This window comes from Dromaius novaehollandiae, chromosome 4 (genome assembly GCF_036370855.1).
Source record: "Dromaius novaehollandiae isolate bDroNov1 chromosome 4, bDroNov1.hap1, whole genome shotgun sequence".
In the NCBI taxonomy this organism is placed as follows: Eukaryota; Metazoa; Chordata; class Aves; order Casuariiformes; family Dromaiidae; genus Dromaius; species Dromaius novaehollandiae.
Window position 1 is genome coordinate 42,829,399 of NC_088101.1, and position 15,167 is coordinate 42,844,565.

The window sequence follows — 15,167 nt, forward strand, 5'->3', positions numbered from 1 at the left end:
CTCTCTTTTTAGAGTACATGAAAGGGTTGTAAAGAGAGAGCCCCGAGTAGTGCCGCAGCCTGGAAGGTGTTGAGGCTCAGCTGCCGCTGCGGAGGCCCTGAGCGGTGGCTCACCATCAGCTGCTGTAAAATAGCAAAACACTTTGGGACTCTACAACATGTCAATGGACAATTTCAAAGTCATGGGTTTTTTTGTTTTTTCTTCAATTTTTCGGTTTAGTTTTAAGGTAACACTATAGAAAGCCACAGTGACAAGCAACAAATTTAAAACCTTAATTCTTTTTACACACAAGAAAACCCCTAGAGAAACTCACTGCCATACTCGGACAGTGACTTACTGCCATATTCAGTCCAGGATTTTAAAATTAACCACCCTTTTAAAGACAGTAGCCTCTACTAAAAAATAAGTTACGTTAAGATCATTCTAAGGCATATGTTTCAGGAATTGACTGAAGGGAATGTTTCTGGGAATAAACTTCCAGATAATGAACTTCTAGCTAATTTCAGATTACTCACTGCAGGTTTTCAGGAACTCCTTTTGAAGTGCTTTCTGTAGTCATTTGTAATTTACCAAATGCTGGCACCTCTGATCTGCCTTGTGGTTGCATGTGAAAGAGAGGACTGCCTTTGAGCAGTTACGAGTACTATGGAGGTAAAGTACTGTCACGTGCCATCTGTACTAAGGATGCTAACAAATGTTTGAACTCTTGCTGAAGCTTACTGGAGTTTTCAGCTTGAGTTCAAGTTAAGCAGTGATTATTTGAAGCGTTAATACCCTATAAACTTGCTTATGCTGTAATACTGAAGTGTCCTCAGGACAGATGAGCGCCCTTTGAGTGACCTGCTCCGTTCTTCCCTGCTTTGCATCCTTGTGCTGCAGCACCTCGATTCAGAGCTTGATATGATGATTTTTCTTCTCCCACTGGTAGTTAGCAATTTGGCTCCCAGATCACGTGAGAATCTACAGGTCATAGTTTTTGGCTGTTTGTGTGTGTCCCAGAGTACTGTTTGGTGGTACATGCTCAGCTGTGATGTTGCAAGCGAGTCCGACTCTTCACTGTTACCTGATCTGTTGTATCTGAGACAGTAAACATCTAAGCTATCATATGACCCTGGCTAATGTAATCATCCTTATCCGTGGTATGTAGTGAGCTCATGTCTCCAGGATTTGAAACCAGTGACAGGTCTGCAAATGCCTCTTCAACTCATTTCAGTTGCTGATGTATCAGTTTTCCTTCAGGCTAAAAAGCATTTCTGTAAAGCAGCTACTTGCTAATAAAAAAAAGCCACAAATGCGATAGCATTGTGAGAATTAAATATAGTAAAACAGAAGTGAATCTGTTGATTTGATATGTAGATGACCTCTTCATCATCTTAATTAAAAAATAATGCCTAATGCAAGTCAAAGAGCAGTTTGGATCATAGCTTTGCACACTTGCTTATTTTTCCTAGAAGGTGGGAATTAATCAGAAGTAAGCCTATGTTATGCAGAAGGTCAAATTACATGCTAATGATTCTGTGTTTTAGTTGACAGATCTGTGCTTTCACAGCTTCTCGTGGGCCGCTGTACCCACGAGCAGCCCCACCGCCCCCTCCCCGGGTTGCACATCCGGCAGCGAGTGCTGGGCACGGCAGAGCCGCGCCGCGTGCCTGGAGTGCTCCGTCTCTTCTCCAAGGGTCAGACGCTGGCCATGCCAAACTTAGTGTTCTTCAGAGCGCTCGAGCGTTCCCCTCGGGCGGCTCGCGCATGAGTATACTCTTCTAAATTATAACTTTTTTTTTCCTTCCCCCTTGGTATGGGGGAGTTGGGTGGGGGAACGGTCTGGGTTTTGTCTTAGCCGGCACACTCACGTGAAACCCAGCCATACCCAGCGTGGCTAGGATAAGCCATTACGACGTGGCTAGCGTTTTTAATTCTAGTCTGGATGTATCAAAATCAAAAGTGATGTTCTTCATTAAAACAAGGTGTGGAGAAAGGAGAAACCTCCCTGAATCCCTTACATCTAAGTGGCAGATGGAAAATGGAGTCCCCAGTTTTTTTTCCACTTAGACCTCAAATAAATCCTGCGCTACAATACTTCATTCAGGAATTTGGTACGACTGGTTTGCCTTGGAACTAAAATCTCCCAGGCTCTGGCGTTTTCAAGAGGAAGTCACACGTTGTCTATTACATCCTGATCTGACTTTGGGATTTGTCGGAGATGAGATACTCCGCTCACGCTGGCTTCTGTGTCCTCGGAGGATAATTGCTAAAGCTGATGCGGAGCAGCTGCTGGCCGTGGCTGAGGTCGGGAAGCTGGTGTGAGGAGGCAGTGCCTTGCAACGCGCGCCGCAAGTAACGGCGGGCATGCCTTGCAACGCGTGCCGCAAGTAACGGCGGGCAGGGCAGCGCTGCACGGCGCGTGGGAAACGCAGGGTGGGGGAAGACGGGAAACGCAGGAGAGAGCAGCTGGGTGTGAACAGCAGCGACACTAATAGCACTTGCAGCGTGGCTGCTGCCTGTAAGCAACTGAAGAAATGATTTCAGGATATGTAACTTTGCACTCTGAAAATGCATAACACAAGACATTTCATCTGAATAATTTCCTGTGATTCTTCCAAATGTAATGTCTGCTAAAGCAGTGTAATTTTCACAAAATAGTTTAGAGATACTGGGTTTATGTATCTTTTATTATTATTAATGTTTATGAATGCTTTAAAAGCCTGGGGAGTGGAACTGCTCACAGATTTATTCAGATACGTCTAGGAATAAGCAAGATTAGGTTCAGGAAAAGGGAATGGGTGGGGGAGGGAAAATGCTTATTTTAACCTCCATGTATACTTAGGTGCCCTGGCTGACAAATACTGCACAGCAGCGACATAAAGCATTGATGTTTTTTATACATCCCATTTGAAAACTTAGGAAGATAGTAAGTTTTTAAGTATTTGCGTGCTAGAGGTTTGGCTTAAATGTTTGCAGTAGTTGTAATTACACTTACAGTTTTAATATCTGTGGAAGTATTTAAAAAAACCAAAATAATTTATACAGAATTTTATTTTTCCTGGAAGGTGAGAATTAATCAGAAGTAAGCCTATGTTATGCAGAAGGTCAAATTACATGCTAACGATTCTCTGTCTTTTAGTTGACAGATCTGTGCTTTCACAGCTTGTAGTGGGCAGCTGTACCCACAGGACAGAAGTACCTGTACAAAAGTACCATAGAAATTTTTAAAAACTTGAAAGAGCAACAAAAAAAGTTACTTGTATCTTTCCATGAGTTAGAACACTTCTAAACGGAGCATGTGCTTTTGGGCTTAGAGGAAACACCAATTAAGTAGACTTTATTCTGGATCAGCATCTTCTTTATGAATATTACATATATAATTATGTACATCTATAACAGTATTTTGCACTTACAGATATGCTGGAAAAAATGTATTGTATGGATGGCCAACATTATTTACATTATGGACATTGTGTACATTATGGATTATACTGTCCATATGGATTATAATGTACATTATGTACATTATGGAGCTTTCTTTGTGATATTTAAATTTTTTTTCACTACCACTTATATTTCATATGTAAGTTATTACTTTAAGCTAATATAAGGTGATGAATTTTGAAAGAAATAAACTTACATGATACATGGCAAACTGAAGTTTTGTATATCTTTTTTTAATATTTGTCACTAAAGAAATTGTAGGTTTTTTTGAGCGATCTTGGGAGTTGCACATTAAAAAAACCCAAAAGGCTTGTGACTTAGAGTCCTTTTCTCGATTTTTGTAGTCAGTGGAATTTTCTTCAGATTTTGCATCACTTTTGTTGAATGCATTTACGTTGCAGTGCTGAGGAATAACTTGCCGTTTGGGAGCTGGACTGACGTGAAAGCAGGAATGTGGAGGCCCAGGGCAAGGGGACAGCGCTGAACGCCGATAAGAGTGTCTGTGTTCAGTGGCTGCCGTCTTTTCCGAGAACTTTGAAAAGAGCATCTGTATGTGTTCGGGGATGTCTGGGGACCTGGGGAAATGGATGGGTCATGTCTGGAGAAACCTGCTTTGTCCTCCAGTGTCACGATGATAGTAGGAAGGACAGGCAGGCAGAACAAGTCACCTTCAGTAACTGAAAGCTTTTGGCTGTCTACACATGTGAGTGCTTTTAAAAATTCATGCGTTATTTGTGGCTTTAGGTCTTTCAATTAATCATGAGATTTTGTTCTTTTGTTTTATTTGCAAATTTAATAAATTTGAAGGGGAAGAAATGCAGATAGTGGTCTTAATCATTCTCATCCTGTTGTTTGTTTGTTAGCCACTGGTGTGTTTGTGCTAATTGTAGTTCTGTAATTGTGAAGACCTTTTTAAATGAAAACTTACCATGTAAACTTTCAAAATGCAGAACCCCCTCAACTTTCACTTAAAACTTGTCTTTTGTTAACCAGCATGTTTTAATCCCCAATGCATCTGTTTTTTCTATAGTCTGCACTTTAGCCAAGCGTATATGCTTTGAATGTAATGAGTTACAAGACGAGCTGTGTGAGCGGTAAGGTACGCTAACGGAGCAGAAAACTAGAAACCCTTGCTGTCATCTGCAGCTAGTGTAAACTCAGTTTTTAGAATGCATGAGAATGGAAGTCAAGTTTCAAAACAAATTGCATGGATTAAAATACCTGTTTTTATTAAACATAATGAGCAAAAGACTTTATTAGTACTCATGAATTTGTTTGGAAATAATGCTTTTGAATACTCAGGTCGGAAGTTAGTCTTTTATTTTGTCAGTTGTTTGGCGGAATAGTATAGTTAGGGAGCAGTTGCATGGAGAGAATACCTAACATTGTAAGAGTTAAATTTTTTTTTGTTTTTTTTATCATCCACTTTCAAAATTGCTATATTGAAATTTACTATAGAGTGTATTCCTGCAAATAAAATTGTGTTTTGTTTAAGAATTTTTTTTATATACATTTGTATTTGCAGCATACATTTTGTAGCTCTATGGGGAATAAAAGTAACTGATATAAAGGGAAATTGCCCCTAGCACAGGTACTGAGGAGAACGTCTGTGAAACTTTAGTCCTCAAGGACTCTCAAGTCTGAGCTTATGGGGTAGCAGGAAAAGAAGTGTTAGAAAAGCTGCTGCAGAACGAGGTTCTCTGGGGAATTTAGGTGGGGCAGCAGTATCCGAACCAGGCTGCCTTCTGGCTATCTAAATTACTGTCATAACCTCTACATCCCATTTTGACCACCATCATCACAAAGATATCTTTAAATTGGATATCTTTAAATTGCTTCCCTTGGTCTGAAGCTGAAATTCTCTCATGCACGTCGCTGGCTTAGAGAAAATAGTTGCAAAGCTGGGATTCTCTCATGTGCATCACTGGCTTGGAGTAGTTGCAAATGAGCTGGTTTTAGGGGTTAAAATTAAAAAGGTGTAGGCGGGAAGAGAAGACTTTATATCTTTGTAACAAGGCAATTTTGATTGAAATGATTAAAGAATTTTGCGATAGAACCAAATGTGAATTGTACATTATGTTGAATTCTGTACCATGTTTTAAACACAGATATGTTTAGCCTTAAGCTACCTAGTGGGATCATATATCCCCAGCCTTATTTCACGCTGCGGTAAGGGAAGGAATAAATTTGTCGAATCCCATGTTTATTGACATCAAATAGTAAAGGCTTCCTACATCTTGCGTTCATTTAGCCAGTCAGTGCTTCAGTAGACTGGGTATTTTGTGATAAATCTGGCTGCTCATTTTATATGGCAAGTCTCACCCAGCATCCAAAAATTTGGAAAGAACATTGTGTAGAAAAAGCTACTAAAATAGAGCTAATGTTATGAAGATAACCCCTTCCACTGAAACTTTATCTGCTACTACTTTCTTCCCAGTATGTCGCACTGCTCAAGCCAGCCCCGCTTGCGTGCAGATGCAGAGTAACCAGGTTTGCGTAGCTTTACAGCCGAGGTAGCTGGTTCTGCTGCCTCACTTTCAAAGGGATTCAGGTGCAAAACCGTGCAGTTGTGGTTACCTGCTTTGTTGCAAGCTGTTACACTTAAGTGTGTGTTGTGCCCTGCTGTAATGAATTTGTAAGGCCAAGGGCACAGCTCAGCGCCAGCGCAAGAAACTCTGCCCTGACCAGTTCTGAGTGATCGTAGACTTCCCTGAGATTCGCAGGAGACTTCTGGACTGGGTGAAATGGGTGTAGTCAGTTTAAGGGCTCCACGTTTGACCCCACTTATAGAGCCCTGTGGTAGGAGGAAAATCTACTAAATTATTTGGAAAATCAAAGTTTTACTTGATTGTTGTCCCCTATATAAAGTTCCTTTCCTGATATTTTATAGAAGTGTTTACAGTTTGGGCTTTCTGAACAGCTCAGCGAAGAGCTACATTATGTGTTGGGTATTTGCTTCTTTTTCCTGCTTACTAATATTTTAAATAACTTAGTTTTGCTCAGGTAAATGAAGCTTGTTTGGTGATGGCTTCCCCTACCTAATGGCTGGATACTGCAGCTAGAGATTTTGAGTAGGAAAGCATGTTGTTGAAGTTGCTCTTTGTGGTTGATCTTTGGTGTTTTTGCTTTTGTACAAAGCTTTGCCAAATTGATTCCAGTAAAAGTTACTGGCTTTGCTAATCTTCTATGTTGAAACAGTGGGGTTGGGGGTGCCCTAAGAATCCAGTCGTTATGCAAAGGTGAATGATAACAGACATTTGTGTGACACTCTGTAGGTATAGACCTCTCTTCTGCAACAGGTTGTAAGCAAGCATGGTGATGGATCATGGAAGCCGTTGGAGCTGGACGCTTCTGAAGTGTCTAGAAGTGGCTGAAGCTCACAGAGGCGTTTCCTACTTGTCACTAGTTATGTGGCTTCCTCACTATCTGATGATGAATTTTCTGCAGCAGGTTGAAAGTCAGGAGGTTTAGCTCATGTGGCATATCAGCTCTTGAAAGGTCATTTAACTTTCTTTTGCCTTAATTTACTTCTCTTCTTGCCTACGATACTTACTAAGGATTATAGTGTTTGTTTACAGTCTTAGCGCCTTGTGATCTTTGGTCGAAGATAATATGCATGTGATGTACTGTCTGCTCTGATAAGTTTAATGCTGTCATAGGAATCTGAGCAATACAGCAGTGATGTGGTTACTGCTGTGAGACTTAGTGTGTTATCTGGGATCAGAAATAAGGGACTTTATCACCGATGTACTAATTCGATGCATGCCTTCTGTCTTAGTTGTTGACTATCTGTTCCCTTGTGCTGAAGGTTAAAATTCAAGAAAGTCATTCAAAAGAGTTAGGAAAAACACATTCCAGCACACTTTTTTTTTTTTAACTGTATTTGCTAATGCTTGAAACTTTTAGATGGTAGCAGCTATTATCAGAGTACAGAAGTTTAAAGTTTAGAGATGCTTAGAGATGGCAGTAGAACAGGAATATGGGGGTGGAAAAGCATTATATGCATTTTCTTTTGAAATCACTGATCACTTGAAGGCTAGCAAATGTGCTGACAAAAAATACAGTAATATTTCATTCTAGGCCAAAAGCAGTATTTGCGAGCAAAGAGCGGAGAAGGATCTGCAAGAGGAAGGGAATATTCCTGTGTTAGTTTTCAACCAAATAAATTAAATTCCGTGTCATGTTTGCAGTGTTACGTTTTTCAATCAATGAATTGGTATACTTTTTCCTTTTTCTTCCCTCCCCCTCGACCTCATGAGATTTTAAGGGAAAACTGTGCCTATGGATCAGGTTAATGACCAAGAAAATAAGTTTGTCAGTTTTTCAATGGTCTAATGAATCAAGTTAATGGTTTCATTTTCTGGTATCTTTAAGGTAGTTCAAATTGTATAAAACTCAAGATCATGTTGTAGAGTAAAGCACCCTGTGGTTTTTTGCTGAACTGTAGAAGGAAGCATGTGTTTGCCTCTAGGAAAATAACGTGGTTTGTTGGGAGACTATCCTTCTCCCTTCTCCCCCCCCCCCCCAATGTTTCTTTTCAAGAGGCTTAGTATTCTGTAAAAATTTTTCTATTGTAGAAGTCCCATGTACCATTAAACACGATTATTATTTTGATGAATAAGCACAGCTGGCATTTCTTTTCAGTATCTGACTGCCTTCTTTTTCAGCTATAAAAGTGCTGTTGTCAAGAGATTAGCCTTTGGGGTAGCAAGTTAAACTGTTCATTTCTACTAATCCCCAGGCTGGACAGGCAAATAGATATAAACTGGCTAGATATGCTGTTCAGAGCAGTATATGATCTTCTACAGTTTCCTTATTATAAAATAGCTTAATAGAGTGTTTGTGAAAAGTAACTTTTTAAAAGCTTAAGTCTGTCATTGTGATGGTGCATTAGGTAATTAGTCAAAATTCAAAATTTAGAATCTTTTTGAGTCTGGTTTGTTTTTCAAAAACTTGTTTACTGCTCGCCTTTTAAAATTCTTCAAACCTCCCCTCCCCTTCCTACCTCTTTTATTCTTACATCCTTATGTTTTTATATTAAAAAAAAAACCTATCTATTTGTGTGCACTATAAGCTTCAAATAGGAAGGTGTCCTGTGTCTGTTGCACAGAGCTGGGTTGAAGAAAGTGAAAGGCTAGATAGTATTTCTGCTCCGGCAAATTTTAGAGCAACTTTATTACAGTAGACTACAAGAGGACCCCAGAAGTTCCAGCTGGTCTTATCTTCTGTCCCACCTGCTGTCACTGATGGAAAAGCTCTGGCATTGAGCTGGCAAATTTAAATAAAACCCAGCAGGTCTGTGTCCCCAAAAACCCTACAAAACAACCTTCCCCCTCATTTTAGTTGGTTTTCTAACATTGCACTCTGATGGCACAGGATCACGGATCCAGTGATGAGAGGTCTTGTATTTCACTGAATTATGTACTGTTTTCTTATACTGTGCCTTTACCGCTGTTTTTCTAGAATTCTTTGCCGTTGAGCCTGCACACACACACACATTTAATATAGGCAAGCACTTACAGAAATTGAAACTAAAATAGATTTCTCTTTTATCATATAGAAAGCAAAAAAGTATCATGTTTAGTTACTGTGCTAAGCCGGGGTATGTAATGAAAAGCAGAATGGCCTTTTGTCCTCATCTGTTCAATTTAGCAATAGTCTTACATTCAGCATACTTACTTTTTATTTATTTATTATTTTTATGTAAAGAGGAGCTAATTGAAGTTGATAAGCCTTTTTATTTTTTTCTCGGGTATGCTAGTTAGCCTTCCTTAGTCATGCAGATGGTTTAGGTAATTTAATACTGTAACATCAGAAGTAGATAGTTACTAGTTTAAACTGTCTCTGATGTAGTTTAGAATCAGCCATGCATCCTAAATAGTCAGTATTTGATTGGCACTTGTTTTAGTGCCAGTAGAATTATTTAGCAGATACCCTTAGTAAACTACGTAATTCAAAAAATTCACGGCTGTTGATATGCTTGGGTGTGAGTTGTGTGAAGGAGGACATTTACATGAAATCGTTGTGTTGCATAGAGGTATGTATATTTTTATATGCTTTTGAGTATCTGGAGAAAATGTAACTATAGCTTACAGATTGTATGAAAGCTCTGATTTTTGTTCTGACTTAAGTATTCTTGTTCTTTTCAGTTTTGGCAAGCGTTCGGCAGGAAGCTTCAGGCGTGGCTGTGAGTGCATTGTTTTAGAGCCATCTGAAATGATTGTGGTAAGAATATTTCCATTAATTTTCCTCCAAGTATTTTTTTTGAAGTAGAACTTTATTTTACACACTTTAGCTTTCAATAAACTTGAAGAGATTTCTGGTTCTTGCTCATGAGCTTTTATAAATCTACATGTCATATGTAACTTTCTTGCCATTGCCTGCATGCATATTTGCCTTGTTTAAGTGATAAAGGCATCTTTTTACATTGTTACATTAAATTTACTTTTGCAGTTTTCTTATTAAACAGTGAAGTTTGCTTACGTAAACAGAATAGTGGAACAGGATTTTAAGTGCAGCTGCTTTGCTATTATAGTGAAGCATAGATGTTTTAAAGTATTAATCTCAAGTTAGTTTAATGTTTGAATTAAGTTTACTTTCAGCAGTCTGAGATTTTTAACAAGCGGTTTGAGTATTTTAAAGTTCTACCAACTTTTCTGGTTAAAAGCTTATCTCAGTAGTAATCAGCTGTAGTCCAGTGGTCAAATAGCATAGTCTCTGAGGGTTCAGAGGTTCAGCAGTTTTCAGTTGATACCTCAGGGTATATTATCTGAACAAACGCACCATCAAGGGGCTAAATGTTTTTTGCTCTGTCACTGAGATAGTAATCAGTTCACAATACAGGCGTGACAATTACCTAAGCCACATAGAGCTGTTAGCGCAAATGTAGGCTGTGACAGTGATTTTTTTTTTTTTTTTTTTTTAACAAAAGGTGACAGTCTCTGTAAATCTAAACTGTGGAAATTATGATACGGGCTTTTAGGTTTGTTGAAGAGAGAAGTTATTTGTTGTTTACAGTTAATTGCTAAAAAGCACTTTAACTTCTTGCGAAGGCAGGCAGGCTTTTGTCAGTGCTAAGCTCTTTGTGATTTCACTGCGAGGAGACAAGCTTGTGTAATGTGAGTTTTTTCTAATGTCAAATGTTTGGTGACATTTCCCATGCTACTAAGAAAATTATCTTATGAAGCTAATTCAGTTGTATGAAACATGGGAGGTATAAGTGAGAAATGCCAGTCCTTTTCTCCTTGCTCCCAAAGCCATCTATAATTTTACTTTGTGAAGGAGCAGTTCTTCAGTAGCGGCCTGTTGTATCTCCCTATTTCCGTGCCCCCCTGGAGTTGGCCAGAGTAATTCATCTCTAATCGTAAGTTCAGGAAAGAGTTTTTTGTCCCAAATTTGTTCTCTTGAGTTATATGGTTTAATTGGTGGATGTGTCTCTCACACACTCCTGCTTTGGTAAGTTATAAGAAAGCGATATAAAATAGGCATAGGGGAAGAAGGTGACTAAGCAAAGGCTACGAGAAGAAAATTTCTGGACTGATGGATAGTCTTGGGTCAAAGGCAGGTACCTCCAAATGTTTTTTTTTAATCCACACAAAAATCTCCAGAGTTGTGGAAAAGTTCAAATGAAACACTTGATGTGTGCCGCAGTCCAGCTGTTTGGAAGGAATCGCGGTACTTCGAATAGGAGGAATCCTGTCTCCAGAGCTCGCCAGGCACAGTGACTTCCAGCGTCAGGACGGAGAGGGGCTGTGCCGAGGGGCAGGAGGAGGGAGGAGCGTCTGTAACGGGGGTATTTGACACTGTCGGGTGTGAAACCGATGCCCCGTTTCCCTACTGAAAAATGGGGAGGAGCCTTGCCAGGTGCTGGGTGAGCTTGTTGCACCTTCAGAAGGGGTGTTTTTCCCTGGAGGATGGGTTTGGTGAATGCGTTAACCGAATCCCCATATATGGCCAATACTGAAAAGTCTCATTTTACTGTTAGTGTGGCTTCTATTAGTAGGACGAACACAGAAGAGACGATTACTATATGGATTACTATAAAAAGATTGTTCTCCTCTTCCAGGAAAGCCAGAATTCTTTGTTCAGATGTTTTCATTGCAGTGTGCTGTTGTGAAGAGTTTAGGACTTTACTGAAGGCTCTGAAACAGGGAAAACTGATTTCATATTAGGATATTCTTAATATCTCTTTTTTATTCTCCGAGCTATTACTTAGAAGTGATTTTTTTCTGTAAATGTGGTCTTTTGCTATTCCTTCTAGATCTCAAAATATTTGAGGTAAAGGATAAAAATAGTGTTGCCTATTGAAGAGTGAAGCCTTTCCCACAGGCTGGTCAGGGAAGATCCCAAGTGATCAGTGGAAATCAGTAGGAAAACTACCAAGTTGCTGTCCCGTAACAGTCTCCTTTTTATAACTTACTGAGTAGCGAAGTGTTTGTATTCTGAATAACAATACCAGCTGAATAAGAATTTGGGGGGGGTGGAAGCATATTTCCTTTATCCTTTCTGAAGGAAGTGTTTATGCTCAGCCATTTTGTTCATACCAATGTTTGCTTTTTGTTGTCATCCTATGAGTAATTTTTTTTTTTTTTTGGTGGCTTCACTCTTTGTATTGCTAAAATACAGGAAATTCATAGCTCACCACTCTCTCTTGAAATAGGTTTAGTGGTGTTGCTAATGTGCAGTAACATTTTTATTTCTTTTGGGAAATGACACTTCACTGCATTTATTATAGGTTGATTATATGGATGAAAATGAAGAGTATTTTCAGCGCCAAGCTTCTCATAGACAATCCCGAAGAAGATTTAGGAAAATCAACCAAAAAGGAGAGCGACAAACAATTATTGATACTGTTGATCCTTATCCCGTGGGGAAACCACCTCTACCTAGAGGTTACCATACGGTAAGCTGTCCGTGTTTATGGTTTATAAGAACATAAACAGGAAAACTACTGAAAATGGCCAGATTTGCTGGTGTCTTTAAAGAAGTGAGATTCCGTGGAGGAGTTGCCCCTTAAAATGCTGTGAATTTGCCTCCAGCAGTATGTGGATATGGTGCAACTTGCCCCTCAGTTCAGACTGAGATTTGAAAGCATGTTTGTTTATGACCGTGAGTGTCATACGTAATGCCTTAACGTTCCAGTCGTGATTTGCGATTGTGAAAGTGAGAAGCTAAACGGATTTTAAATTCCCTTCAATATTAGATTACAGTACAAATATTTTAACGTACAGTGTCAAAAGGTCAGTCAGTGAAGCACTCATTCATGTATATGATGACTGTCACCTAAAAAGGACCAGTGGGTTTCTTTTTGAAATCCAGACCTTAGAGTCAAATTAACCTTTACCGATGACTGCCTCAAGAGCCTTTATATACTTGGGTTTCAGCTGACTACACAGTCTGTCCTATATATATGTGTGTGTGTGTGTATATATATATATATGTATATATGTGTGTATATATAAATATAAATAAATATATACACACACACATATATGTGTAGGATAGTCTTGCATATTGTAAGTTAACAGGCTTTCTCTTGAGTGGAAATTAACTAAAAATTAAAACTTATTCAACAGAGTGTTTTGTTATGTGACCTTTAAATTGAGAAGAGCGCTATTAGACTAATGCAGGTTTTTTTGGTGTTAATTTCAGCTGTAAGCAAAATACTGGAAGAGCTGTTTGTCTTTGGCTCTCACTTGATTGTTTAAGCCCCCAAATCTGCAAGAACCATACAGGCGTGGGCATAAATAACTTTATGCGCGTTTAATCTTATTGAGCTCATTGGGCTGAGTTTTGCACAGCATAAGCCACATGCATATAAGTTTGCAGGATTAGGGTTTTGTGTTTTTAAAACGCTGTATGTGATCTAATGCAGAGTTGTAAATTTTATCCTTTTCCTCTTCTTTATCTTTATTCCTTGATTTGTTTGCTAGTTCTCTGTATATTCAATGTGTGTCTGTAAGTGTGTAGATGTTTGATTACATCTCCTGTTAATTGCACAGGCTTTTCCTCATGAGTTGAATAATTACATTTAATGCCAGCAATTTATGTTTTTTGTTTATACAACAGCTTTTAATGGTTTAATTTTCAGTGCAGTTTTAATTGCCTTCAAATTTATTATGGATGTTTCAGTTGAGCCAGTTCACTTGGTCTGAAGATAAAACATTTTACTGGTCTGTTTTTGAAAAAATAAAAATGTGGCATAATTGTAGTTTGTAGGAATTATAAGCACAGGAAGAATTATTTTTGTTTGTGTTATTTGGATGCATACATTGTGCTTAGCAACAGTACTAGTGTGATTTTTATCTAACTCTGAAAAGGCAATATTTAGATTACGAACAGTGCCATTTGCATTAGTAGGTCCACACCTGTTGTATAAATTTTACTTTAGGTGTATGTAATGAGTTGTTGCAAATTTACCTCTGGTACTAAGATCAAAAGCCCATTGTGTGCCATTCTGTTGTGTGAGTTTATGATTTTGTGTGTGTGTATTGGGAAATTCATTGCAAGAGAGATTTCAGACTGAGTTGGAAGAGATTGCCAAATAAACTGTAAAATTTGAAATAATCACAGTCAAATGTTGCTTTAAAAAGTATACTGTGATACATATGATTGACTACTTTTTTTGGAAAGAAAATATTAAGTTAAACAAGCTCAAATGAGTTTTACAGTATATTACAGATTTTTTCCATGTTGGCCTCTTCCCTCCTTTTTTACAGTATTTGGTGATCTTGTTTACATTGTTCTCCCATTAGTTTCTGTTATCAACATTACTTCTATTGCTTCAACCGCTCATGTTAAAGGTTGCGTTGTCTTTGCTGCCTTCCTGTTTTCTGTCCCTTAATCTCATTTTTTTTTTAAGATCTTAACTTTTTGAAAAATCAACTGAAGAAAGTCTTTTTTTGTTTTTGAAACACATAGGAATTCAAAGCATATTCTAGCATAAATCTTGAGGGCTGTTGCCCATCTTTTGATCAGCATGTTTCAGGATCTCATCTTCAGTTCTACCTCTAAATTTTGGATAAATGAATAAAAAAAATCTTAAAAAAAACCAAAACGAAGATGTTCAGAGATCGCAGCAAATAACATGTTAAAGGCAAATTGAACACAGATGAATACGATGAATTAGTTTTGCTATTCACTGTGGATGTGCTCTGCTTGAGGTGTTAGATACATTTTGATTCAAAGTAATGAGGCCTCATAGATAGCATACTCAAAAGCTTTACTGAATGTATAATTATCCTATCTTTTTTTTTGTTTTGTTTTACCCCAAATCCTTAGTTACCATGTAGTATGAATTTTGGTTGATAAGATACTGATGGTTAATTTCCAGTAATCTCAGGATACTGTTCTTCGGACAGTATTTTCTGAAGAAAGTTTTGTATCTTGTTTTGAAAATGTGGAAGAAGATATTAAACACTCCTAAATAAAACTGCATTGCGGTATTTTTCAAGAATTGAAAATGAAATGCAGTGCGTTCAACTGTGGCGTGGCCTTTCTCATGTAAAGCCAACTTGTAGGGGACTGTGGACCCCTATTAACATAATTTTGACATTATGTTCATAGTGTTGGAATGTACTATGCCATGTCTGATAATGTTCATCTTTTCCTTTCCTCCTATATGGCATTCATTTCATTTTGGCTCTCAGGAATGCACTAAACCTCAGGTATTGTAACTTAATGTGTATGGTCCACTAACAATTTCCTTGTGGTTTTCAGTGTGATGTCATGATCCTGATACG

At 38.4% G+C, this 15,167-nt stretch overlaps 1 protein-coding gene across 10 annotated transcripts in view; it reads left to right on the top strand.

Moving 5' to 3' along the window:
* Window positions 1-15,167, top strand: part of RAPGEF2 (Rap guanine nucleotide exchange factor 2) — a 190,978-nt gene that overhangs the window by 90,431 nt on the left and 85,380 nt on the right. For all 10 annotated transcript variants that reach the window (XM_064510904.1, XM_064510913.1, XM_064510905.1 and 7 more), the window contains exons 5-6: window positions 9,576-9,651; window positions 12,161-12,328. In XM_064510904.1, coding sequence (XP_064366974.1) covers window positions 9,576-9,651; window positions 12,161-12,328 — 244 coding nt within the window. The remainder of the gene's footprint in view (window positions 1-9,575; window positions 9,652-12,160; window positions 12,329-15,167) is intronic.